At 36.0% G+C, this 26,982-nt stretch overlaps 2 protein-coding genes across 2 annotated transcripts in view; one reads left to right on the forward strand and one right to left on the reverse strand.

Annotated features, from left to right (window-relative positions):
- LOC117931356 (protease Do-like 7) overlaps positions 1 to 26,982 on the reverse strand; it is a 103,952-nt gene that overhangs the window by 27,443 nt on the left and 49,527 nt on the right. Inside the window, 6 exon segments of the mRNA XM_034852321.1 lie at positions 1,173 to 1,222; positions 11,650 to 11,730; positions 14,919 to 15,026; positions 22,545 to 22,610; positions 22,710 to 22,766; positions 22,865 to 22,930. Of these exon segments, the coding sequence (XP_034708212.1) occupies positions 1,173 to 1,222; positions 11,650 to 11,730; positions 14,919 to 15,026; positions 22,545 to 22,610; positions 22,710 to 22,766; positions 22,865 to 22,930 (428 nt within the window).
- LOC117931357 lies at positions 5,977 to 7,444 on the forward strand. Its single transcript, XM_034852322.1, has 3 exons — positions 5,977 to 6,875; positions 6,971 to 7,089; positions 7,199 to 7,444. The coding sequence occupies exons 1-2, from the start codon at positions 6,134 to 6,136 to the stop codon at positions 7,072 to 7,074; spliced, it is 846 nt and encodes a 281-aa protein (XP_034708213.1). The 5' UTR covers positions 5,977 to 6,133; the 3' UTR covers positions 7,075 to 7,089; positions 7,199 to 7,444.

Here is a 26,982-nt window from a genome sequence, read left to right on the forward strand (position 1 = left end):
TCCAAGAACTTGTAAAGGCTTCCTTGAGTTAATAAGAGTTTCATTCTTTAAAGAGTTGCCTATTAAGCTTCTTAAGATTTCGAGTCGTGAGCATCTTAGCCTAGCAAGCTAAGCATTGGGAGCAAAGCTGACTTAACAAGATCAAGCGTCTTGACTTGCCTAAGTGCCGCACGAGCTTAGTGAAGGACTAAGTCCGTGACAATATGCACTTATTGTGTTGTTAATTGATATATGTATGTGTGTGTGTATATATATATATATAGATGTTGTTATGTGTCATCTTCAAAGTTTCAACTTGTCAAGTTTGTCATCATTCTTTTTCCACCAAAAAAGAAATAAAAAAAACTAATATATTGAGTAAAAAATTTTATTCACTAATCACCATTATTTTCATTGTCAACATTCAAACCATTCAAAGGAAAATTCTCTAATATTCATTGCAAAAATAAACTTACTTAACTTCTAATATAGCATTTAACAACAAGAATGTAGTTTGTCATATAAGATTATTTTACCTATTTCTCATTTTTATGATCAATTTTTAATCTTTCAGTATATTTTAAAGAATCAATATAACAAATTTTTTTATTAAAAAAATTAATTTATTTAAAAAAAAAAAATTGTAGAAAATAGTTAAAGATGTATGCATCGTTGTACTGTAATATCAAGTATCATGTATGTATCGTAGTATACACTATAAAATAAAATAAGGATTGCAATACATATTCATTTCCATAAGAATGTATCATATCGTTGTATCCTATCGTGTATCATAAGTTTTTAACAACTATGCTCCTAGGTATGTATCCACATTTATCTTATGTTATGAGTTGGTAAATCCTTCAAAGTTGTGTCACCCATGTAAATAATAAGTAATCAAGTCTAGAAAGGTATGTAGTCCATTTTTCTTTGTGTCTATCAAGAGCATCAGCCATACTGGTTAACCAACATTATAGTTTGGTGCTCTTCTCTTACTATTTACTTTCCCACAAAGATCAAATCATATAGTTTAACCAAAGTCTCACTTATTGCATCATATATATGGTTTGTAATAAACACAGACAATGCAATCCAAAGTAATTAATATATGTAGCAGATGGTACGCTACATGAGACTAACTAATGTGAAATCCAATGATATAAATATTCATGACTGGAACAGAATAAACATACCCCGGTTCTGTAACATATACAAGACCACAATTGAAACGGAAATTCCTAGCCTGTGTATTGAACAACAATAAATAAGTCATGATGTTCATGGAAATGAGAAAGAAGGGGTACTTCAAACATAATTAATACCAAGTACTATATAATTAAATAAAATTAAGTTCAGGAATTTTTTTTTAATATTAAATTATATGAAGAATGAGCCCCCATGATATCCTTAGTGATAATGAATAGAGACTAATGCAAAATTAAAGGCCTCATAGTGTGAAAAAAAAAAAAAAGCAAAAGAAATCCCTCAAGCCAAAAGGATATAAAGGGAATGAGAGAGAAGGAGATTTGGTGATAGAAATATGATATTTAAGAGGTGGAAAAAATCAAAAAGAGAATGAAAGGTAAGCAAAAAGATCTGCATACACAAAAATACATATATGCATGCTTGAGAAAGGCTAAGATAGCAATGCAGGAGGAAAAAATTAATGCTACTATGATCAATTTTGTAAATTAGTGGCTTTATTTTGTACAAACCTAGAGAGAGATTACAACACAACACTCAATCAAAAGAAATACATGTCTAGCACATGCCCTAGAAACCCCTAGACAAAGGATACCAAGTGATCCTTTATTGGAGAAAGTTGGGGACAAGAATGTGCCACTAAAAGCTACCGCAAAAGGCACGTAAAAAATCTATAGAATCGTATATACATTTTTTTTTTCTTTTTTGATAGGTAAATAAGAATTGTATTAAAAGAAAGAAAGTATACACACCGTATACAAAGAAAACAAAAAATAAAAAAGGCGCAAAGACACAAAAACCCACTACCTCGCCCTACCGAGAGTCTGCCCAATCCACAGAGTCTAACGACGATAAAGAATCACCCTCAATATACGGTCTAACCCAATCCCAAAATAGATACAAGAAAGAATGTTTAATTGTTTGATCCATGCTTTCAAAGTTGTCAAAAGCACACCTATTCCTCTCTCGCCATAAAGCCTAAAACAAACACAACAGAGCAGCCTTCCAATCCTTCTTCCTCTTTTTACCAACAAGGGACCTGTGTCAACTCAGAAGAACCTCTCTAACTAAACAGTTCAACACCCACTAGATACCAAAGAGTGCAAAGATAAACTGCCACAACAAACGAGCTTTCGAACAATTAGGAAATCTTTCTAAGGTGCATAAGGATCCTATTTCTAAGGTGCTCTCTTTGTGAGGAAATCTTTAATCTATTTATTCATTTGCCTATCAATAAATTGTTAGAACTGTAAAGTCAAAATCTTTTTCATCACAATCATACACAAATCTTCTCCTTTACCGAAGGAGGAAACACCTAAGAAACACCAAAAAGGGAGAACAAAAGTGGTCACAAAAACCTCACCTTGCCACAATGCAGCATAATGTGGTCAATTAACTCTTGAATATGACAAAGAAACATCAATTAGACAACATCCAACTCTCCTTTGAAGTTGTTCTAAAGTCAAAACTTTTCCCTAAGAAGCCTTCAAAGCCAAAAAAAAAAAAAAAAAAAAAAACTCACCTTTGGTGGAACCCACCCATTCCAAACAACCCCTACTAGAAAAGGCATTGATCTCCTAGGCTCCAAACCAAAGTAAAGAGACTTAACGAACAAAGTTCCACTTTTGTCTCCAACCAAATCACCTTATCCTCTCCTTCCCCATTCACCACCTAAGCTTGCAACCTCAAAAAGAAACATTCCAAAATCTCAATCTGCCAACCATTTAGACACCTAGAGTACTTAGGAGTTAAGCACCCCTTTCACTGGATTGAATACACAAATCTACCACCCATGCCTCTTTTGAACTAGCTATGGAAAATAATGAAAGAAAAGAAACACTCAAAGGCTCAACCCCACACCATATACCCTTCTAAAACTTAACCCTCCTCCCATTGCCCACAAAGAAGAAGAAGAATCATTGGTATTAACCTTTTTGTTGGCTGCTGGCCACGCAACAACCTTGACTTTAGATGGGGTTTTAGATTGTCATATGAGTTTCATTGAAGAGAAGAGACATGGCTAGCTAATTGGAGAGAACTGAAAGGAAAGATCTTGTAGAAAATATTCTCAATGAAGATAAAGACCAAGCTCTTGTATCAACGACAGACGATGTGAAGTGCGTGATAGAGGATATGAGTCTCTCCGAGTTCTATGTTTTCTATATGCCTTTTTTTGTTATACGTCATTTGTGTTGTTTGTGTTGCTTGTTTAATTTATTCTATATATTTTCATTCCTACAATTTGTATTTTTCATTTAATTGCTCCACATCACACCCTTGTGCCTAGCACCATCCCATGGCATAGCCTCATGGCCAGAAGTCTCATGGGGATAAAAGACATGCAATCTTAATATATGAATTTAGCAAGGAATTTCTAAATTCTCTACCCTTTTTTGAAAGCCACCTTTCTTCTCTTGATTTGTATTTCCCTTAAAATAGTTGGCAATCCCATTTAACAAAAGAGGGATAGAAAATGGTTAGGAGGCATGCATAGAAAGAGAGCAAGAGAGAGAGCGGCAAAGGAAGGAGCAAGAGAGAGAGGAGGATGAGTGAGGGAAAGAGAAGCATGAGAAGTAATGGGTAACAAAAATTCTAGACAAGGAAGTCTACCTTTTTTTCTTTTTTGATAAGTAAATAAAGAGAGTATTATATAAAAAGATAGTCAAAACAAGTACACCAAAATACATAGGATGTATACAATGGCCAGCAAAAGGCGCAAGCAAAAAGAAAGAGGGACAATAAAAAAATAAAAAAATAAATAAAAACTACTCCCTCCCTCCTTCAATGAGAACCCAACCAATCAACAAAGTCAATTAAGGACATTGGACATTCATTTATCTATAACTTTGTCCAAGACAACAAATGACAGAGAAAAATGTTTTTCAGTTTTCAGTCAAAAAGCTCCTCCATTTTCAAACGATCTTCTATTCTTTTCCTTCCAAACATAGTTCTGAAAGGCGCGCCTAAGGCACACCTAGGCTCGGGGCGGCGCGACGCCACCCTCCGGCGCCTCGCCTGAAGGGAGGCGACGCCCCTTCACGAAGGCGCCGCTTAAGCGCGCAAGGCGCTCGCCTCCAGCAAGGCGCGAGGCAGTCGCCCGAGTCGCCTCCGACAGCCCGACCAGGTACGCGATCCTCCTTCTCCTCCTTCTTCTTCTTCTTCTTCTTCTTCTTCCTCCTCCAGTCGAGTTGCAGAGACGCGGGGGGAGCCCTAAATTTTTTTTTTATTTTCTGAGCCCAAAACGACGCCGTTTTGGACCCTGTTCACTTAAGTGCACAGGGACCAAAATGACGTCGTTTTGGACCCTGTTCTTTAGAAAAAAAAAAAAACAGGCCAAAACGACGCCGTTTTGGCCTGTTCCTTCCATCCAGCCCCCTTTTCTGGTCTCTCTCAACCCAAGACCACTCCATTCATTGCCCTAGCCTCTTCCGTGCTAGAGAAGTGAAGAAGAAGAAGAAAAAGAAGAAGAAAAATAGGGGGAAAATAAGAGAAAAATAAAGGGGAAATAGTCACATACCTTCCGGACCTCAGTATTTTTCTTTTTTCTTCACTTTTCTGCATTTTTTTTCCATTCTTATCTCATAACTCTCATTGGTAATTTTTTTTTTTTTAAATATAAATATTATATTTTGAGTTTTTGACATAAAAATTTTACAAAATAAAAATAAATAAATAAAAAGCACTCTCATGCATATTTGTTGTTAATGTGATATGCATTTTTTTTTCAATTTTTTTTCTTAATTTAATTATAATTATTTTATTGTGGAGTATAGATAATTTGTTTGCAAGATGGATAATGAGAGTGAAACTCAAGTGGACTCTAGTGCAAGTGGAAGAAGAGATTCGGGGTGGAAATATGGTCGTTTGGTTAATGAAAAAGATTTGAACACCATCATATGCATTTTTTGTGATAAAGTAACCAAAGGAGACATATATAGACACAAACAACATCTTGTTGGTGGATATAGAAATGCTAAAAAGTGTAGAAAATGTCCGGAACATGTTAGAGAAGAAATGGAAGAGTATATGAGTTCCAAGAAAAATCAAAAAGAGCAAATGAATATGGGGAGCGAATATGTTAATGAAGATTTGTTTGGTTTGGAAGATGAAGATATTGGTGAGGAGATTAATAGTAGAACGAATGTCACCAACATTTCTAGTGGAGGTAGTAACCGAGGAGGAAGTGGTGGTGGGACGTTTTCTTCAAAAAAACCAAGACAAAAAGGTCCTATGGATCATTTTTTCACTCCTAATGCAGAGATGGTTGTTCAAAATCGAAAGAGTGGAAAGATGAATCAAACTACCATCAATGATGCCTACAAAAAGGAAGCAAGAGAAAGAGCTTGCATGCTTATCACAAGATGGATGTATGAGGCTGCTATTCCATTTAATGCAGTCACATATCCGAGTTTCCAACCAATGATTGAGGCTATTGGCCAATATGGTGTGGGTATGAAGGGACCAACTTTTCATGAGGTAAGAGTTACTAACCTTAAGAAAGAATTGGCTCTCACAAAAGATTTGATGAAAGATCATATGGTGGAATGGGGGAAAAATGGATGTTCAATTATGTCGGATGGATGGACCGATAGGAAAGAGAGAACTTTGGTGAACTTTTTGGTTAATTGTTCAAAGGGAACCATGTTCATGCAATCCATTGATGCTTCTTCAATGATTAAGACGGGAGAAAAGATGTTTGAGTTACTTGACAAATGGGTAGAGCAAGTTGGTGAGGAGAATGTTATTCAAGTTATAACAGATAATCACTCAAGTTATGTGATGGCAGGTAATAAATACTATTTCTTGAATTTTTATTTACTTTTAAAATTTGAATTATTTATCTTGAGAACTTATGTAAATTTATTATCTACAATTTCATATAGGGAGGTTGTTAGAATTAAAGCGCCCACATTTGTATTGGACACCATGTGTTGCACATTGCCTTGACTTGATGTTGGAAGATATTGGAAAGCTACCAAACATCAAGAGGACATTGGAGAGGGCTATATCACTAAATGGGTATATTTATAATCGCTCAGGGCTACTCAACATGATGAGGCGGTTTACTGGACAAAGGGAATTGCTTACGCCTGCTAAGACTCGGTTTGCAACTGCTTTCATCACATTATCGCGATTGCATGAACAAAAAAACAATTTGAGGAAGATGTTTACAAGCTTAGATTGGTCAGATAGTAAATGGGCAAAAGAGCAGAAGGGGAAAACTATAGCCAACATAGTTCTAATGCCTTCATTTTGGAACACTATTGTGTTTTGCTTAAAGGTTTCGGGTCCCCTAGTTCGTGTGCTTCGTTTGGTTGATGATGAAAAAAAAGCTCCTATGGGATACATCTATGAGGCCATGAATAGAGCTAAGGATGCAATTGTGAGAAGTTTTAATGGAAATGAAGAGAAGTACAAAGAAATCTTCAACATCATTGATAAGAGGTGGGAGATTCAGCTTCATCGGCCTTTGCATGCAGCAGGGTACTTTTTGAACCCGGAATTCTTCTATGATAAGCCAGAAATAGAGCATGATGTCGAGATTATGAGTGATTTGTATAAATGCATCTTAAGGCTAACAAGAGACCCTGCTAAGCAAGAAAAAGTTGTGGCCGAAGTGAGTTTGTTCACAAATGCCCAAGGACTATTCGGGAATGAGTTAGCTATTAGGACAAGAAAGACTAGAGCACCAGGTTAGTTATTTAGTTTTGTTTATTTAAATGATTAGATTGTATTTTTGCTAAAATAGGTGAATTGTTTCACTAAATTGTTAATATCTATACTACAGCTGAATGGTGGGCTGCATATGGAGCTTCAGCTCCAAATTTGCAAAAGTTTGCAATGAAAGTCCTCAACTTAACATGCAGTGCATCAGGTTGTGAACGGAATTAGAGCATATTTGAAAATGTGAGTGACCAAATCCAAAATAATTACAAGTAATAGTCTAATAGAGTCTTGAATGTAATTTAAAAGTTAAAACTTTAAAATATATTTATGAGCTTATGAATTTTTGCAGATTCATAGCAAGAGGAGAAATAGGTTAGATCATCAACGCTTGAATGATTTGGTGTACATCAAGTATAATCGAGCCTTGAAGAGAAGATACAATGAACGTAACACCATTGACCCAATTTCCTTGAAAGATATAGATGATAGCAATGAATGGTTGATAGGGAGAATGGAAGATGAGGATTCTCATGGAGGTGCACAAGATGATTTTGTATTTGATGATGACAATTTGACATGGGGTGATGTTGCTAGAGCTGCTAGAGCTGAGGAGGCCAGGTTTGATACTAGAGCTAGAGCTAGAGCAAGCTCAAGCATAATACCACCAACAAGGGGGATAGCTTCAAGTTCTAGAACTTTGCCTTCTTATTCACTAATAGATGAAGATGAAGATGGAGACATGGTTGATTTAGCAGATGAAGAAGATGGGGAAGGCTACAAATGTGGTGATGGAAATGATGATGATGATGATTTTGTTGATTTAGAGGAGGAGTGATGATTGCTTGTTGTGGACAAATTTGTGATTTAAGTGTTTGTTAATGATGTTTTTGAATTGTGGACAAATTTCATGTTTTGGACCTTTAGGTTTGGAAACTTTGGATTTGGATATGTATTAGGCAATTAGCAATATGGATTTGGATTTGTTTTTATGCTTGGAGTTCTTTATTTTTATGTTTTTTGTTTATTAAATTGAAGTTTTTGATGATATTTGATGATTTATGTGTTTAGGACAAATAAATGATTATTAAATTTGATTATATTATATAAAAATATATATGTAAATTAGGGTGCGCCTCACTTCACTAAAGCCCGCGCCTTAGATGCGCCTTGCGCCTCAGGCTCCAGGACTACTTTGCGCCTTGGTGCGCCTTGAGCCTTTTAAAACTATGCTTCCAAATTATCCAAAAAATGCACAAAGGAGTTACTCTTGCACTTTTTTTGTTTCTTCCCAACAAAGAAGTTATTCATCCTAAGAAGGCTCTCTAACCGAGGAAGATAACAACCAAGACACTCCAAAAAGATAAAACAATGGTGGGCACAAAACCCTCATCTTAGCTTAATGTAGAAGGATGTGGTCAATTGATTTCCTCCTAGATATGAAAAAGAAGCATTTTTTAGCCATTATATATCCAAGGTCAAAACTTTTCCTAAGTTGCCTCCCAAGCAAAGAAACTCCTTATACAGAACCAAGGAACTCTAAACAATGCCCACTAAGAAAGGCATTGATCTCTCAAACTCTAGAACAAAGTAAAGGAATTTGACAAAAAAAAAAATCTGTTGTTTGTCTCCAACCAAATCACCTTATCTTCTCCTCCTTAATTCATCGCCTTTCCGTGGAGCCTTGAAAAGAATTGCTCCACAATCATGATATCTCAATTGTTTAGATGCCTTGAGAAGCAAGGATTCCAAACCCCTCCTTCATTGGATGCAACTAAGGCAAATAAAGAGAGGAAAGATACACATAAACACTCATCTCCACACCACTTACCTTCCAAAACTTTACCTCCTCCCATTGCCCACAAAAAAAAGAGACCCTACTATTGACAATCTCTCAATCCTTCCCGATAGCTATCCATAATCCAACCCCATACCTGCCCCTCACTTGTTGGGAATGTCACCCCCTTCATCTTCCTTGTATTTCCCACTTATGTTTAGCTTGTAGAAAGCCTCTCTTTCCAATGCAAAACGCTAGCTTGACTTGCAAAGAAGGGCTTTGTTAAGCAAAGAAAGACACCTAACTACCAAGTTCCCCCTTCCTCTTATTTGAACAAACAATAGCCTACTTTATTAAATGTGGCTTTCTCCATAGAGCATTGCCAACTCAAGGGAAACCCCTTTGCACCTACTCCAACCTCAATTTAACTTTCCTTAGCATCCAAAACAAAGTTATGAAATAAATAAGCAAACTAGATAAAATGCTCTAGATCAGAGTGAGTCTCCCCTCTTTGGAAACATATTACCTTTTCCACATTGTCACTCTTTACAAAACCTCTCTTCCACCCCATCCTAAGTCGTCGTTGATTTAGAAGGGCACCCAATGGAAGACCCAAATAAGTGGATGGAAGATCTCCCACCTTACAACTTAACTCAAAAGCCAAATCTTCCATGTACTCCACTTTCTCGACTAGAATCAGCTTCTTGTTGACTATGTTTATTTTCAAGCCTAAAATGGCTCAAGCCACATAAGGAACCAACTTAAATAGGTCATTTGAACCTAAGAACCCATAGAAAACTAAAGTATCATCCGCAAACAACAAATGGGAAACCTCCATTCGCTCTCCTTGAACCTCAACAAATCTACAAAGTCTATCATGGATGCAATAGTCCTTTTTGTACACTTTAACATAATACTAAAAAATGAACAAAAAATAAGATTTGATTGTTTGGTCCAACTATTTGATGTCATTAAATGACCTCTAATTTTTTTTCTATCCATAATATTCAAACAAGTACAAGGAAGAGGCCCTCCAAACCTTTTTTTGCTTCTTCCTCACGAATGAGCCATGCCAACACAGAAGGTTTCCTCTAATTATAGAGTGCATCACCTAAACCACTCCAAATAGAGAGTATAGCAACTGCCACAACATTGTTGCTTTGGTACAATGAAGAAGCAAGTGATCATCCGATTCATTATCACCTTTGCACATGTAGCATCTATTCAGCAATTTCATCCTCTCCTATTGAGTTGACCTAGTGTCGAATTTCTTCCACATGTCGCTTCCCAAGCAAAGAAGACTATCTTTGTTGGAACCAAAGGATTCCACACTATGACTACAAGGAGCACTCTCTACTTTGCCTGGCTAAGGATTCATATAGGGATCTAATAGAGAACTTGTCACACTTAGTTTCCTTTAAACTCAATTTATCCTCCTCATCTCTTCTAATCGAGAAAGAACGCAATTTCCTTAAAAAGATTTTCACTTCCTCAAGTTCTCAATCATTGAACTATCTTTAGAAGTGAAGACTTCATCTACCTCCTCCCCAACCTACTCCCATGTCTTTACCACCCAATCATCTTTAGTGGTTGCCACAAAGAATTACAGCAAATAGGACTCTTCCAAAGACAAATCATCGCACCATCTATCTTTCCAAAAATTGTACCCTCCAATCATTCCCAACTTTGAAATGAGGCCTGCTTTTTATGATTGTCCTCCACACTTCCACCCTATAGCCATCCTGCACACCCCATGAACATCATCCCTCTTCCACTTCTCCAAACTTCTGAACTATCACATGTTTCCACAAGGATTCTCTATATTGCAAATCTCTAACTCTAGTAGTTGCTAAGCAAAGCCTCTTTTAAAGTGGAAAGATTACAAATACCAAGGCCCTCATCCTTTTTTTCCAAAGAAGCAATGAACCAATTCACCAAGAGAGGTCTTTTCTCTAAGGTCTCACCACCCCATAGGAAATCTCTCTAGATCTACTCAAGCCTTGAACTTACCCATCATGGAATAGGGGAAAAAGACATGAAATAGATTAGAAGACTAGATAACATGCTTTTGATCAAAGTAAGTCTCCCTCCTTTAAAAGATATTACTTCTTCCACATAGCCAATCTTCTACGAAATCTCTCTTCGACACCATCCACCATCCCACACATTCAAAGATTAATGAGGAGTTCCCAATAGGAGGCCTAAGTAGGCAGTGGGCAACTTCCTCACCTTGTAACCCAACACAAAAGTTAATCCCTCCACATTCTCTACTCCCTCTATAGGAATAAGCTCACTTTCTCCATATTAATTTTTAATCCAAAGATCACATCAAGCCACATGAATGCCCAACTAAAATATTCTAATTGCTCTTGATTGTTGTCAAAGAGAAATAGGGTATCCTCAACAAACAAAAGATAGGACACTTTCGTCCCCTTCTCTCCCCTTCCAACAACCTTGGATCCCGAAATAAAAGCTCTCTTCCTCTTCTCTACTCAAGATTCGACTAAGAGCCTCTATTTTAAAAATGAATAAATAAGGGGATAAGGGATCACCCTACCTCAAGCCCAAACTCTAAAAGAAGCCAGATGGAGTTCTAGTAACTAGTATAGAGAAATTAGCCTAGATATGCACCATTTTATCCAATTGATGCACATTTGACTAAACCCCATTTTGGCTAGTAGTCTAACAAAACATAGACTAAGGCTATAATATAAGACATAGTAAACTAAGGAAATATGACACTAAATAGAACACAAGGCTGGTTCATGTAGCTGACTCTAAATAGTTTATGTAAAGTTTTATTGTCAATTTATCGCAAGTCACCTTATTAAAGAGCATCCATATGAAAAGCACGCAATATGCAATATTGAGTATATCTACCAAATAATTGCCTAAATTCCTAATTGATTTGTAACCAACCAGAAATGCCATCCAATCATACCCAATCAATGCTCCTTGTACGAAAATTATCTCTGATTAAAATGTTGTGATGTGAAATATAAAGAAAGCAACAAAACACAACTAACCTGCTGATAAGAAAGAGGGTGTATTACTGCACCACTAACTTCCAAAAAATAATCAGGAGTTATTGAGTGCAGATCCTGAACCTGAAGCCACATTTAAGTAGGATATTAACATTACTATTCCAGAAAAATTAGTGAAGTAAACAACAGATCCTCGATAAATAGGTAAATGTTCGCATCTAGGATGGATGACAGGACCAAATGGATAGCATTGAAGGAGTTTTAAGATGTTAAAATGCTGATCATCAATTTATGTCTTATAAGGAAAAATTATTTGAGTCCATCAGCAACATTAATAACATAAAAAAGAAATGGGGTTTGATAGAAGTGTTCATCATTAAAAGCATCCAAAGCAAGCCTAAAATGCTTATTTTGTTAAGTAATAGAAGGTATAGATACAGAAATAAAGCAATACACCAAAGTACATAGGATGTATACAACAGGCGCCAAACAACAATGCCAAAAGAGAGTTAATCAATAAAATTTATAGATATAGAAAGAAAGCAATACACCAAAGCACACAAAACATATACAATGGACACCAAACAGCAATCCAAAAGAGATTTCTCTCTCTCTCTCTTAGTACAATCGCAACAAATCTACAAAATCATTTTATACAACCTAACTCATACTAAAAGGTTACCTAAGAATGACTTTCACCTTTTAAACAAACAACTCATCCTAATCTAACGCACTTCAATTTCTTTCCTTCCAAATCATCTAAAAAATGTATAAAGGAGTTGCTCTCCATAACAACTTCTATTTCCTTCCCACAAAGGAACCATGTCAACTTCAAAGAGTCTCTTAGACTATGGAAGAGAACACCCAAACTACACTAAAGAAGGAGAATAACAGTTGCCATATAACCCTTGATTTGGCACAGTGAAGGAGAATGTGATCAATTGATTCCTTTTCATCTTTATAGAGAAAGCATTTATTCACCAATGGTCACCCTCTCCTCTAAAGTTAATCTAAAATCAACACTTTTCTCCAACTGTTGTGTTTCCTCCCTTCTTCCTCCCAAAACAAAAGACACAAATTTCCTTTTTCCTCCCGGCCACAAAGCTTTGCACCATTCAAAAGTAACAACAAGCTTAACTCTCCAAATCTCCAATTGAAAATTCAAAGGAGATAACTATATTTGTTCTACATTTCATGAATCATTATTCCATTAAAAGAAAAATAGGTAAAGAAATTAAGCACCTAGCCACCTTAAAGTTTGAAATAATTGATTAAAAAAGAACGGGGCTAAACCTTTTTCAAGATAATCATGTTTCAAAAGAACCAAGAAAGTGGAGAGCCCATATACATGTGAAGTATACAAAAGCTATAAAAGGGAGAGGTTAACTCTCAACATAGGAAATCCACAGACTCAAGAAAACTAGACCTCTTGACTCCAAGCCCACCATTGAGATATCCTCATAATTTTTACAATATGCACTATATTTTCAAAAGCTTTCCTAATCCCTCACTCCAAATTCACCACATAAAGCAATTAGGCCCTCCAAAAATATCTTGCTACCTATTAGCATTTGGAACCACTACTTTGTCTCAAAATGCCAACCACCAAAAGTTTGATCATCAAAGAGAGCAAACAAGAGACTTTACATCAATTTCCCCATATTTTCCCAATCCAATTTCCTGTTGAGACATAATTTTTTTATGCATAAACTCGGAAGGAGAGTGATTTATCAAAAGGTGACTAGAATAGAGATGATGCAACAAAAGTACATCCCAAACAAGAAAAGAGGAACGAAAGAAAAAAGCATTGGGGTATTACTCTTAGAGAAAAATTAGATGAAAGATCAAGAAGGAAAAGGAACTGTGGGATCCAAGGACCAGCACTCAAATGTGGGAAAGAAGGTGAAACATAAAATTTCTCGAAAAAAGCAAATGGGACAAAAGATCAGTTTTATGATTAGTCAAGTTTCACCAGATTTCAAAGTTCCTGGATATAGTCATATAGAGTTAGACGAAAATAAAGAAATACAAGCAATGGAAGAGCCTCTACCCCTTCAAGTGCAATAGAGATGAGGGAAAGACAAACAGAGCAGTTCATCTTCTCACAACTCCTGCAAAGATGGAATCTTCAGTCCATCACCAACAAGGCATCAAATATGACATATGAAATCATGGAAGCCTTAGAAGAGCTTCCCAAGGACAGTAATGCAACTTCCTTACCATAGTTTTAACATCCCACTCATCACTGTGCAATCCATAATTGCTTCAGATAACAGAATTTCATAATGAGTACAGGCCAACTCCCCCTGCCAAAACCACTTAGCAAGTTCTTTACTTACAGCTAACCCCAGAACCATACCTCCTCAGGCTTAGATCCAAACAGCAAGGATACCACAGCCTATCAGATGTTCTCTACTCCTTTTCTAAAACTCTTCCACACAACCATGATACAACTGCTCATCAAAAAGCACAATCTTAAAATTTGTCCCTTTTCTAAAATTTGTTTTTCAATTTTTCCCTAAAAAAATTATTACATCAGAAACTTATACAGCCATACAGTGTAGTACTGAGTTCTGGTTGAGTTCAGCCAGCAATGAAAATTAATATTACATAATTTATTTTGCACACTGAAGATTGATACTTAAAAAGAACATAAGGATTTTATATGATAAGGAACCTGTTGTCATCTGACCATCCTACTTGCCAACTATTAGGTGCATGCAACTAATATCTTACTTTCAGCCTCTAAAACTTGTGCCTTTAATACGAAATGTTTTATTAGTATTATAGTATTTACCAGTCATCCTTATACCATGGATACCCTGCACTAACACCTAATCACTCTTGCTCATGAAACCTGCAGCCATTGACCTTATTCAAGAAGACTAAACCTATTCAATTTATGATACTTTACTTCATTAACCATCACAACCATTCCCAAGTATCTACTGATAAGCTCATACTGGAATCCAATGGGTCAAGAAATTTTGATGATTGAAACAACATCAGTACCTAAATAAGGGTAAAGTTGTTCAAACCAATTCCTCAGTCAGCCCAAGTATAGATATGATAAGATCCAAATCAAAACTTGATTTTGGCACCACAAGCAAATTCTATCACATAAAAATATGAAATATACACTCACATCTTGTTAAGTATTAGTATGTCTGATAAATAATGTTGGGTCATCTCCTAAAAGTTTTAAGATTTTCAGGATAACACCACATATTTTTCTCCAAAGAAAGCAAATATATCATATAATGGTAAATTTAACAAAGGAAAAGTAAAATATAAGCAAGAGCAAATCTCACCCTTAAGTTTACAGTTAAGGATGTGCCACCCCTTTCAATCTGTAATTCAATAGTCTGGTCAACACTGTCATCAAGCAAAGTCTCCATTTTTAAAAACTGAGTAATTACCTGCACTCAGATTTCAATCGTATTAATCCCAACTCATGAAAGTTTAACATTCAGCATTATAAATACCAATCATATTCAGTCATAAGTAAGAAACTGATAAAAATTACTTAAAACAGAGGCTCTTCGATCCAGTCCTAACCAACTTTCTTTTATAGACAATTTAAGACAGAGAAGATAATGTTTCACCCCCCTTTGGCATTTTTTCTATGCCATTTGTTTTTCATCTAAAACAGGGCAGAAAATGTTAAGCAATTTTACATGGTTATAATTTGAATTTCTATTCATATAATCCTACAGATTAATTTCTCATCCGAAGTATTGAAGCTTGACACAAGTTAGAAGTTCAAGGGAACATATTGCTCAAGGATTGTGAAGATGGGTTAGTGGAAAGGCTTACTAACCATGGGAAGTTTCCATTAAATCCTTCTATTGCTTGTTAGTATCAGAAATTAGAGACCATTTTCCAACAGAGTAAGTGTAGCCCTTCACTGGTACCCACAAGTGGATTTCAACTTCGGAGGCTGCTTGGGGAAAGATTTTAATTGTGAACCATCTAAGGAGAAGAGTGTTGCCTTCAGTTAAGTGGTGGTGCTTGGGTCTATTCATTGACAAATAATCAAACCACATCTTCATCCACGGTGTTTTAACTAGGAGGCTGTGGCATTTCTTGTGCTCATTGTTTGGTGTCTCTTGGGTGCTTTCTTGTTAGGTGAAAGAGGTGTAACCAAGGATGAAAATATCGGTAATTATGAATATATCGGTACTTTGATTTTACGGATATATCAGAGATATATAAACGAATATTTTGGAAAAAAAATATCGATAGACCTAAAATTGATCAAAATTTATGGAAATATAAGAAAAACCCCATAGAAATGTAATTAGAAGTATAACAGACATTTTAAAGTTGTTTTGTTGAAGAATGTAACATTAATATGATATGATTTATTATATTTGATAATAATATCGTATGCGATGTTAAAAAACTTGAATTTTATAAGTGTACATTTATTATTGAATTACATCAAATATTATTTCATAATAATATTATAATATTTGATTATAACATGTCTAATTTTAAAATATATTTAATATTAAAATTATGATCTATTTAATTCAATTATATTAAATGATATAAAATAAATGATGATATATGTACAATTTTTATTTTTTAATTAATCTATTAATGATATTAAAAACACTATGAAGAAAATTATCATGATAATTTTTATATTTTTGGTAATCAATTAAACGAAAATTTTTCATTTAATTATAAAATAGTTATAATTAATTTGTTCTCTAAAATATTTTTTTAATATTGTTTATATGATGACTGTGGAGTTAGGGTGTAGGGTGGGGCAGCTGCCAACTGTGTATTTGGGGCTGCCTTTGGGGTGCCTAATAAGGCTGCCTATGGGTGGGATGGGGTAGAAGAGAAAATGAGAAGGAGGCTCGCCCTTTTGAAGAGCCAATATATTTCAAAGGGTGGGAGAATCACTCTAATCAAAAGCTCTATGGTAAGTATGCCAGTGTATCAGATGTCATTATTCTATATGCCCTTTTCTGTGGCAAGAAGGTTAGAAAAATTGCAAAGAGACTTTTTGTGTGGGGTGAGGTCACATGGAGAGGAAAGCTCATCTGGTTAAATGGGAAGTGGTGTGTGGGGATAAGGTGAATGGGGGGCTGGAATTAGGAAGTTTATCATTATGAATAAGGCGTTACTTGGCAAATGGACTTAGAGATTCGCTTTGGACAAGGAGGCCCTTTGGAAGCAAGTGCTGGTGGCTAAGTTTGGTCAAGAGGATTATGGTTGGAAGACCAAAAAGGCGGTGGGTGCGCGTGGGGTGGGGGTGTGGAAGGAAATCTTAAAGGAAGCTGGATGGTGCTGGGACAAAATGGTGTTTATTGTGGGGAAAGGTAACAAAGTCAGATTCTGGACTGACGTGTGGTGCGGTGAGGCAGCGCTGTCCCAAAGGTTTCCGCATCTCTACATCTTGGCAACCAACAAAAATGCGACTGTTGAAGACCTGTGGGACCAGAATGCAAGGGAAGGAGGCTGGAATTTGAGTTTTATAAGGAATTTTAATGACTGGGAGGTGGAGATGGTAGGCGAGTTGCTCCAAGCGCTGAGAGGTCTTAGGATAACTTGGGAGGATGACTCGGTTTCTTGGAAGGGAGGGGGAAGTGGGCAGTTTAAGGTGAAGGAAGCGTATAGCTGGCTGGATAGGGCTTTGGAGGTCAACTTTCCAAAAAACAAAATTTGGGTGGGAAGAGTCCCAACTAAAATCATGTTTTTTGCGTGGGAAGCGACTTGGGGAAAGATCTTGACTCTTGATAGGCTACAAAAGAGAGGCTGGCAGCTATCTCATCGGTGTTTTTTGTGTGCTTGCGAAGCGGAAAGTGTGAATCATTTACTTATTCATTGTACAGTGGCTAGAGTGCTTTGGGACTTAGTGTTGGGCTTAGTTGGGGTCAAGTGGGTGTTCCCTAATACTGTAAAGGAGGTTTTATATAGTTGGGGGGGGTGCTTTTGTGGGGAAAAAAAGGAAAATTTTCTGGAATTCCATTCCCTTATTCATTTTTTGGATGGTTTGGAAGGAAAGGAATAGATTGGCCTTTAGGGGGAGGGGGGTTTAGCAATTCAGAGGTTTAAATATTCTTTTGTATGTAATATCTGGGGTTGGGCTAATTTGTATATGGTAGAGGAGCCGCTTTCCCTTATAGAGTTTCTGGAGTGGTTTGCCTCCAGTTAAGGGGTGGTTTGTTTTTTTTGGTTTTTGCTTGTTTGGCCTTTGTTGCCTTGTATACGTCTTGTATACGTTGGGGCTTTTCAGCCTTTTCTTTTAATGAATTGTGTTTGCTTATCAAAAAAAAAAAAAATTGTTTATATGATGACTTTTAATATATATATGTTTGGTGCAATATATTTAACAAGGGCCAAACTTGCCCTAGTGGTAGGCTAAGCCTTTTGTTTGGGGTTCAAGTCCCCTTCACTACAAAAATCAAAGGCATTTTTTAGCTTTACTATTGCACGCCCACATTGACCGCCCCAAGCCCGTGTTGACTGCCCTTTAACTCGTGTTGATTGACCAAAAATATCAGGAAATATCGGCAATTTTTGGCAATTTTTCTCAAAATTTCACCCGAACGATATTTCTCCACTTGATATCGTTTCCATAGGTCCCGATACATGATATATTACAAATATCCCCTTCTTTTCTTTTCTTTTCTTTTTTCTTTTTTTTTTTCTTTTTTTTTTGCATCATGGTTAATAATAGAGGGGGGTTTTGAACTATAAGGAAAACAACCGTACTTAATGGTATGGATTCGTTACTTTTAATGCATTTTTCTCGACAATATTTTCACTATTAGGAAATTAAACAAAAATGCTTCAAAAAAAAAATGTTATTACTAAAATTGATTGAACAATTGGGATTGGAACTACAAACATTTTAAACATTAATCCTTTTCCAAAAAGTCATTGAAAAAGTTATTGATTACCACACATTTTGTTTGATTTGAGGTAATTTCAGACTTAGAAACTGCTTGATAAAAGATAATACTCATTACTTATTGACTTAAGTTAATTTTTAAGTTAATGACTTCAAACATATGATTCAAACATTTTAAACATTTTAATATGCAAATATTTTTTGCGGTCTCGTATGTGATTGGTGTTTATTAATATTAAGAAATTTAAACTCCAAAAGCAAAAGTGTTAGATAAATTAGAAGTGCAAATTCAGAAGTATCAAAGTCTAAGGTTAATAAGACGTTTAAACCTTAAAGTTTCACAATTTAAATTATTTAAATTTAAAAGTTATTGACTTCAAAGAAATTATCCCACTTTAAAATCACCAAAGCTGAACCTAAACACAAAGTTAAAAACCCCTATATGAAAAATGTAGGCAACTTTTCAACAATCTTAGTTATGACCTCTATTGTAAGAAAAAATGAAAAACGAATAGTATCATATATAAATCTTTTTACCATTCTAACTATTAGAATACTACTGATTTTAGTCTGCTCATTTCATTCAAGACACTAAATTGGAACCCTTTCATTTTATTTAATCAATCATTGATAGAATAAGAAGTGTAGCGATGGGGGAACAACTTTAGAAGCAGCCTTTGGAGATTCACAAAAGAAGGAAAAATGCGGTTGAAAGTTTTTAAGAGTTTAAAAATAAGTTCTGGTTTGACTGATGGTGTGGTGACTATATGTTGCAAGATTGACTTCCATCCTTGTTTAATTTTGCTTCCAATAGGAGTGCTAGAGTGGGAAAGCTTAGGGTGGTGGAGGATGGGAGAAGACATTGGAACCCTTGTTTTAAAATGGATTGTCATGATTAGGAGATGAGGGAAATGGAAAACCATTTTATGCACATTTATATCACCGTTGTACAGGGATCTAAAGACAGGTTGGTTTGGAAGGGGGTGAGGAGTGGAAAGTTCTCTATTAAGTCTTGTTTTCTTTCTTTAATTTCTGAGACTTCTAAGAAATTTCCAGGTAATAAGATTTGGAATTCTTGCAACCCATTAAGGGTCTTTTCTTAGGGTGGGAAGCTGCTCAGGAGAAGATTTTAACAAATGATACGAGAGAATGGACATGGGTCAACAGGTGCTGTTTACGCAGGGTAAAGGAGAAGACAGCTAGTCACATTCTAATTCATTGCATCAAACAACTTAAGCTTTAGGACCTTGTTCTATCTTTAATTGGCTTGCAGTGGGTTTTCCTGAAGTCAATCACAATGCTCTGCAATAAAGGCATAAGAGACCATGGAACCCTTGGTTTATTTTGCTATATTTGGAAGGAACATAACAGTAAAATTTTCAGGGAAGAAGAGCATTTCGATCAATTATTGAAGGACTTTTTCTTGAAAACATTTTTAGAACGGGCTAAGACCCTTGGGAAAGCAAACCTTTCCCTTATGGATTTCATAGAGGGCTTGGATAATGTATAGGTTGTATAGTTGTGTGCTTTTTAGACTCTCAGTGTACAGGGATTGGACCATCATTTTTGTTAGGCGCTCTTTAATACATGTTTTTTATTTGCCTATCAAGAAAAATCAAAATTACTTGTCAAGTATAGTTTACTAATTTTAGCATCTCATACTTTTAATTGAATTTTTTTTTATTAGAATCAGTTTGAGTAATAAAGTTTTTTTTTTTTTTTTGATAAGTAAAGGATATGCATTAAAAAGGCAAAACGCCACAAAGTATACAGGGAGTATACAAGGCGGCTAAGGCCTCAAAAAACAAAGACAAAAAGAATCACCTCCCTTTAGGTGAATGCTCTCCACTCCAGGAAGCCTATAAGGGAGAACGCCTCCTCACCTACATACAATTTGGCCCAACTCCACAAATTACAGACAAAAAAATTCTTTAACTTCTGAATGTTCAACACACCCCCCTAAAAGCCAATTTATTCCTCTCCTTCCACACCGTCCAAAAAATACACAACGGAATGGCGTCCCAAATCTTTTTCCTTTTCTTCCCCACAAACGAGCCCCTCCAGCTAGCTAAGACCTCCTTTACAGTTTCTGGAAAAACCCATTTCACATCAACTAAACCAAAAACAATATCCCACAAAGCTCTAAGTTTGAGTAATAAAGTTTTTAATCAACTTTCTATTTATTTTAAATTATAATTTATTTAGGAAACTAAGTCATATTCTAAATATGAAATAAAGTCCTAGTCTATAAGGAGTTCTATGAGTACCACATAAATCTATGTAGTCTTTCAATTTTATAATAAAAATGATTGAAAGTTCAGTAGCTACATAGCTTCTTGAGGTGTGATTATATTCTCTTTAAGTGAGATTTCTAAGAAACTCAAGGTGAACTCGATGTGCGATTGTCCAGGAGCCTACGAGTGATCACCAAGGATTCCATGTTCTTTTCTTTCCTTTTCTCTTATCATTTTTTGTCTCTCTCATCTCATTATACAACAAAGAAGTACTTCTATAATGCTATAATTTTTATAATCCTACATCATTCAATTTCATATTTTGACTAAATTTTTTTACATAAATGATACAAACATAGGCAATATAAATTAGAATAAACAATCAATAGCAATAAATGCGAGAATACTTCTTAACATCATCTTTTTCTTTTTCTTATATTACTTAAAAATAATTTGTTCAAAGAGAATTGAGTAGTATAATATCCAAAGATCTTTTATCCATATTGACTCAAAATTATATACATAATAAACCACTCTTTTCATGATCTATTACCTTTGTTGTACAACCACTTGATACAGGACCATCACACCATGTTTCTACTCACAAATCCAAGTAAACGATAGAAGTGTATTACTTTTGTACCTATTTTGATTTACAGGATTGGTCTGCAGGTACAACCTTGTAACTTCATGGTATACTCATCTAGTTCCTACTTGGAAAGTTGCAATTTCTTAACCAACACCATTCTACTCTTACTAATAGTTGAACACATTCTTTATTGTAACTATGGGGGCTTTGAAGCAAAAGGACTTTACTTCTCAAAGTCAATATGGACTATGGTTGCTCTTCATGGCACTTTCAGGGTTGGGAACATTTTGTGTATAGCTAGTAAAGAATTTAATGTTTGTTTCTTTCTCTTGCTTGAGACAAGTTATAAATATTGTATTGTTTTTTAATAAAAGGAGTCAAGGAGAAGTTTTTAATAGGTTACCTAGAGAAATATGTAAAAGAAATTCCCATCCTCCATCTAATACTTGTCCATTCTCAACCTAAGTAAAGTCCATCAAGCGATAATATATATAGATGGTTAAAGACAGAGAAAGGTAGAATCTAAAAAATGAAGGAAGAGAGCTAAGTACAAGAAGTATAACAAAAAATGGCTAAAAGCACAATGTGTAGTCCAGAGACAGAATGTTGAAAGGACCTCCTAGGTGACAGTGTTGAGAGGAAACACAATCTCTCCTGAGCATCTTCTTTACTTTTAATTGTACAAACAAATTCTAGCAATTCTATCTAGCCAGATAACCCATAATAAAGCAAGGATAGCCCCATTACACAAGGCCACTATTCCAAATCCAAGAAAAGAGATGGCCACAAGGCCACTCTTCAACCAACCAATGCAATCTAACCCAAGAGAACAACTTATCCATAACTCTAAAGAGAAGGGGCAATGCAGAATGTTCAGCAAAGAAAGCAGCAAAGTAGTCTTAGCTATGACCCTATATGATATCATACAATGGAGAAGTTAAGAACACATTCGAATGATATCAAATCAGACTTTCCAAAGGTAATGTCTGATTCCAAATATGGAACCAGACACAAAAAACAGACAGAAAAAGCAATCCCAGAACCAATAAGTGCAACCAAAAACAGGAGGAGCATGTACAGAAAGGTAGGAAATGGGTTTTCTAATTTAACAATTTCATCTACAAGAATGGAAATTCCAGCCATAGAAAGCAGCTCACTAAATAAAAGGCAGACTTAAAATCACTAAGCAATATCTCACTGCAACTCATCAATGGAATTCTGTGTTATTTAAGTCATAACTTACTTCCCCATTCATTCGAACAAGCACATCACCTGGCTCTAACTGCTTATGAGCTGGACCACCTGGCACCTGCAACACTCCATTGTTGCTAGAAATCATAGAACATGAACAATACAAAACCAACAGTTAACCACATATTTAACTTTAAGACCAATAAGATAAACTCACCACAGAATCAACAACAAGCATTCCAGTTTCACCTAGTGGAGATGCATGTCGTACCATCTAATAAAATGAAGAGCACAACAGAACATTCAGGAACCCAGTCTATTTTTTCAGTTATCCATGGAAACAATAGAACTCAAGGAATAACAAAGAAATACCTGTTCTGTTTCACTATGGAGGCCAAGCCGACGTGTCTCATCAAATCCTTTATGAAGAAAAGTCACCTAAATCACAAATAACAGATGCCAAATTATACAACAATAATAATCCATAAATTTTCACCTAAATGATAAAAGACATCATGCATATTTTTCTTAGTCTGCAAGATTTAGAAACAGATATTTCCCAATTTGAGAAAATGAAACCATCTTCTCCAATGCAATAATATGATTCTATTGTAAATACAAGGTAAAAAGTAAATCAAGCATCATAAGAATGGTATTATCCATCTGTAACTACAATTTTAAATGAACACAGAAACTACCACTTCGAAGTTTGCAAATGAGAGATGAACCATCACTGAAAAACATTTGAAAATTCAACAAAATGAGTAAACACTACGGTATCCAACAAAAAGAGAACTAAGAGACCACAAATTAAGGTTGCATAATATCCCCGATGAAGATATACAAGGAACTTTGTTTAGCCAACTGCCCTGCTGTCTAGTGTATCAAACAAGGAGTCCAAGGATAAGAGGAACCAAAACCTCTACCAAAATCAATGATTTTATGTAACCATGGCAAACTTCCATGGCCTCACTTCTCCTCTGAATACATGAGATGACTCTGGATGAAGGGCCTTTCACCTGGAGATAATCAATACCCAGAGGTCTTGCCTGAAGCAGGCCTTCCAACAAGGCAAGGAGCCCTGCATCTATAGCTAACCCAATCCCAGCAGGTCTGGAAAGAATCTAACAAATCTACCAGAATGATCTCTGTAAACAGCACCAGTCCCCGATAATCTTGGGTTTCAGAAAGGGCACCCATCAAAATGATGCTCAAGGGAACCCACAGGAAAGCTCCAATCCAACATCAGACTCAATAGACTACCTAAAAACGTACAAGTAAGTGACACCCAAAGAAAGGAGGAAAAATAAACCTTGTCCAACAAAGATCCCGAAATACTCCACCTATGATGCTAAAGTGTTCTAAAATTCCTCTCGGGCCACAATATGATGACAGTGAGACTAGCCAACTGCCAAAGAATTCTACTCCTAGTACATCCTCTACATCACAAAAGGACAATGATCATCATACTGCCTACACTTTTGGGAGGCACCCAAGCAATCCCAACAAGAATAAGTAACTTGTGCCACAGTCATAATACAACATGACAGTATAGGGAAAGATGATTAAACACATGATTGCAATAGGACATATTTTTTTGTCGAAACAACAATGTCATTGCTTTGAAGTAGTAATCACAAAGCAGCAGTCAACTTTTTTTATCTGAAACAAAAATTTCAATGCTTTGAAATAGTAATTAAAAAGAAGGATGAGAAAACAAGAACTTGGCTTTAACAATACGGATACCCAACAGGGTATTCTCATCTAAACTTACTTGAGCATGGAAATGTGTGACCAAACACCAACAAAATAAGAGGCTCCATACATCCTTCCAATCAAGCTCTTGACAAAAATATGGTGTCATCAACATACTTCCACCCTCATCCTACTTCTACCTACAAAAAGATCTCTGGATTATCATTTTTCCTCTGCTCTCAACATCAATTAGCTCTGAACATATGCAACTAAAGTAAGAAGAAAAGGAGAGAAAGGATCACCCTATCTAAAGTTTTAGGTGCCTTGACCCAGCCCTTGTCATGCCAATTTATTAACTCTAGAAAGTTACAAGATGCATCCAAATATCCACAATCTCCATATGCCTAAAACCTTTCTTTTCTAATGCATACTCTAAAAGGCCCCAAACCATGTGATTATAAGCTTGTCAAAAATTGATCTTAAAAACAATTCCTTTGCCTTTCGAATATCTTTTCTCATCCACTTCTCCATTTGTGATCAATATCACATCAAAGGTTTGTCTACCTTTGCCATCAATATCTAAATTCATGTGATCTGTTCCAATCATCTGAATAACAGCAAAGAACGAAGATATCTTCCTCTCACACTCTTGATCCATGTAACTAAAGTGCAATCTCCGCTATAGCACCAATCCACCAAAGATAGAGTTTAAGCCAAATAAGTCATGCCAAAGAGACAACAAATAAGCTTTGTAGCTTGGCAAACTTGATTTTGGTTCCTCCTAGAAGTGTATGTGACATGTGGACCATTTCTTTTAGGGAGTTGAAAGCAAGAATAAGGGCAAAGTTGTATGGCAAATCATTTGTGTTACTTTGATTTGGATAAGAAATGCAAGGATCTTTGAGGACAAGGGGAGGACATCCGAAACGTTATGGGACTAAATCTATTTCTATTCATCATTTTGGCATCTACTACTATAGCTTTCAAGGGCAATCCTCGTAACTTTATTCAACTCAATTGGATTTCAATACGTAGTTCAAAAGTGTTAAAATAGTAATGTTGAGACATTTTGACGTCTTCTCTTTCTTTTTTCTTTTCCTTTGTTTTGATCAGGTTTGTAATGAGGGAAGGATTTCTCATCCTTTTCAGTTTTACTCTGTTAATGAAAATGTTTTTGTTTCTGATCAAAAAGAACAAAAAAAAAAGAGACAATAAATAACGAAAATGAAGAAAAGGATGGTCAATCATATCCCTACTGTTTCTACATATCACATAAAATATCTGGGCAAAATGTTTGTCATCTTTTCTGGCTTGAAGATTCTCATTTCTGTTAACCTTTCCATAAGCACATGGCCTATCAGAGAGAGAATACACACACAAACATTAATCACTGGGAGTACAATGTCCAGCATGGTGTCCAACAAGGACACAACTCTTTGAAAGAGTCCATGCTACATGGAAATAACCAAGAAAAATACCAATATTTTTCAATTTAATGACAAATATTTATAGATTTTTTTTTTTTTTTTTTTTTGATAAGTAAGCCAGAATTGTATTAAACCAGAGGCAAAAAGTTACACTGCATACAAGGGGTATACAAGGCAGCTAAGGCCTCAAAAGCAAAAACGAAAGCCAAAAAAGCCTCACCACCCCTTAAGTGGAAGCTAACCACTCCAAAAAGCTTATAAGGGAAAGAGACTCCTCTCCCATATACAATATAGCCCAACTCCATAAATTACAAACAAAAAAATTCTTGAGTTTCTGAATATCTAACACACCCCCCCCCCCTAAAGGTTAATCTATTCCTCTCCTTCCAAACCGTCCAAAAAATACACAACGAGATGGATTTCCATATCTTTTTCCTTTTCTTCCCCACAAAAGGGCCCCTCTAGCAAGTTAAGACCTCCTTTACAGTTTCTGGAAAGACCTACTGAACACCTAATAACCCAAAGACGATATCCCACAGGACTTTGACCATTATACAGTGTATAAGAATATGATTTACAGTTTCTTCATCACACCCACACAAAAAACAACAATTAGGGAGTTGCCACCCTCTTTTCTGGAGCCTGTCAAGAGTAAGCACCTTCCCCCACGTAGCCTCCCAAGCAAAGAACGCAACTTTGGTTGGAACTCTATCCACCCAAATACAACTTGTTGGAAAAGCAGTGTCATTGGGGTTGGCCAACAAGCTGTACACTTCCTTAACCCTAAACTGTCCGTTTCTTCCTCCCTTCCAAAAAATTGAGTCTTCCTCCAAAGAAGGCCTGTGACCCCTCAAAACATGGAGCAAGTCCCCTACCATATCCAACTCTCAATCATTAAAATCCCTCAAAAATCTTAGGTTCCAGCCTCTTTGTCCAAAATTCTGGTCCCACATCTCCTCCACCGTAGCATTCCTATGAACAGCCATGGCAAAGAGATGAAGGAAGTTTTGGGATAGCGCTGTACCAGTGCACCATACATCAGTCCAAAATCTGATTTTGGTACCCTTCCCAGCTATGAGCACCATATTATCCCAACACCAATCAGTTTCCTTCAAGATCTCCTTCCAAACCCCTACTCCGAACGCCCCATTAGCCTTCTTTGTCCTCCAACCAAGACCCTCTTGTCCATATTTTGCCATGATCACTTGTTTCCAAAGATTGTCTTTATCATAAGCAAACCTCCAAATCCATTTACCAAGCAAGGCCTTGTTCAAAAGGGCTAGCTTCCTTAAGCCTAACCCACCCTTATCCTTATCCGCACAAACCACTTCCCAATTAACTAGATGAACTTTCCTCTTCAAGTTTCCC

This window comes from Vitis riparia, chromosome 14 (genome assembly GCF_004353265.1).
Source record: "Vitis riparia cultivar Riparia Gloire de Montpellier isolate 1030 chromosome 14, EGFV_Vit.rip_1.0, whole genome shotgun sequence".
Taxonomy (NCBI): Eukaryota; Viridiplantae; Streptophyta; class Magnoliopsida; order Vitales; family Vitaceae; genus Vitis; species Vitis riparia.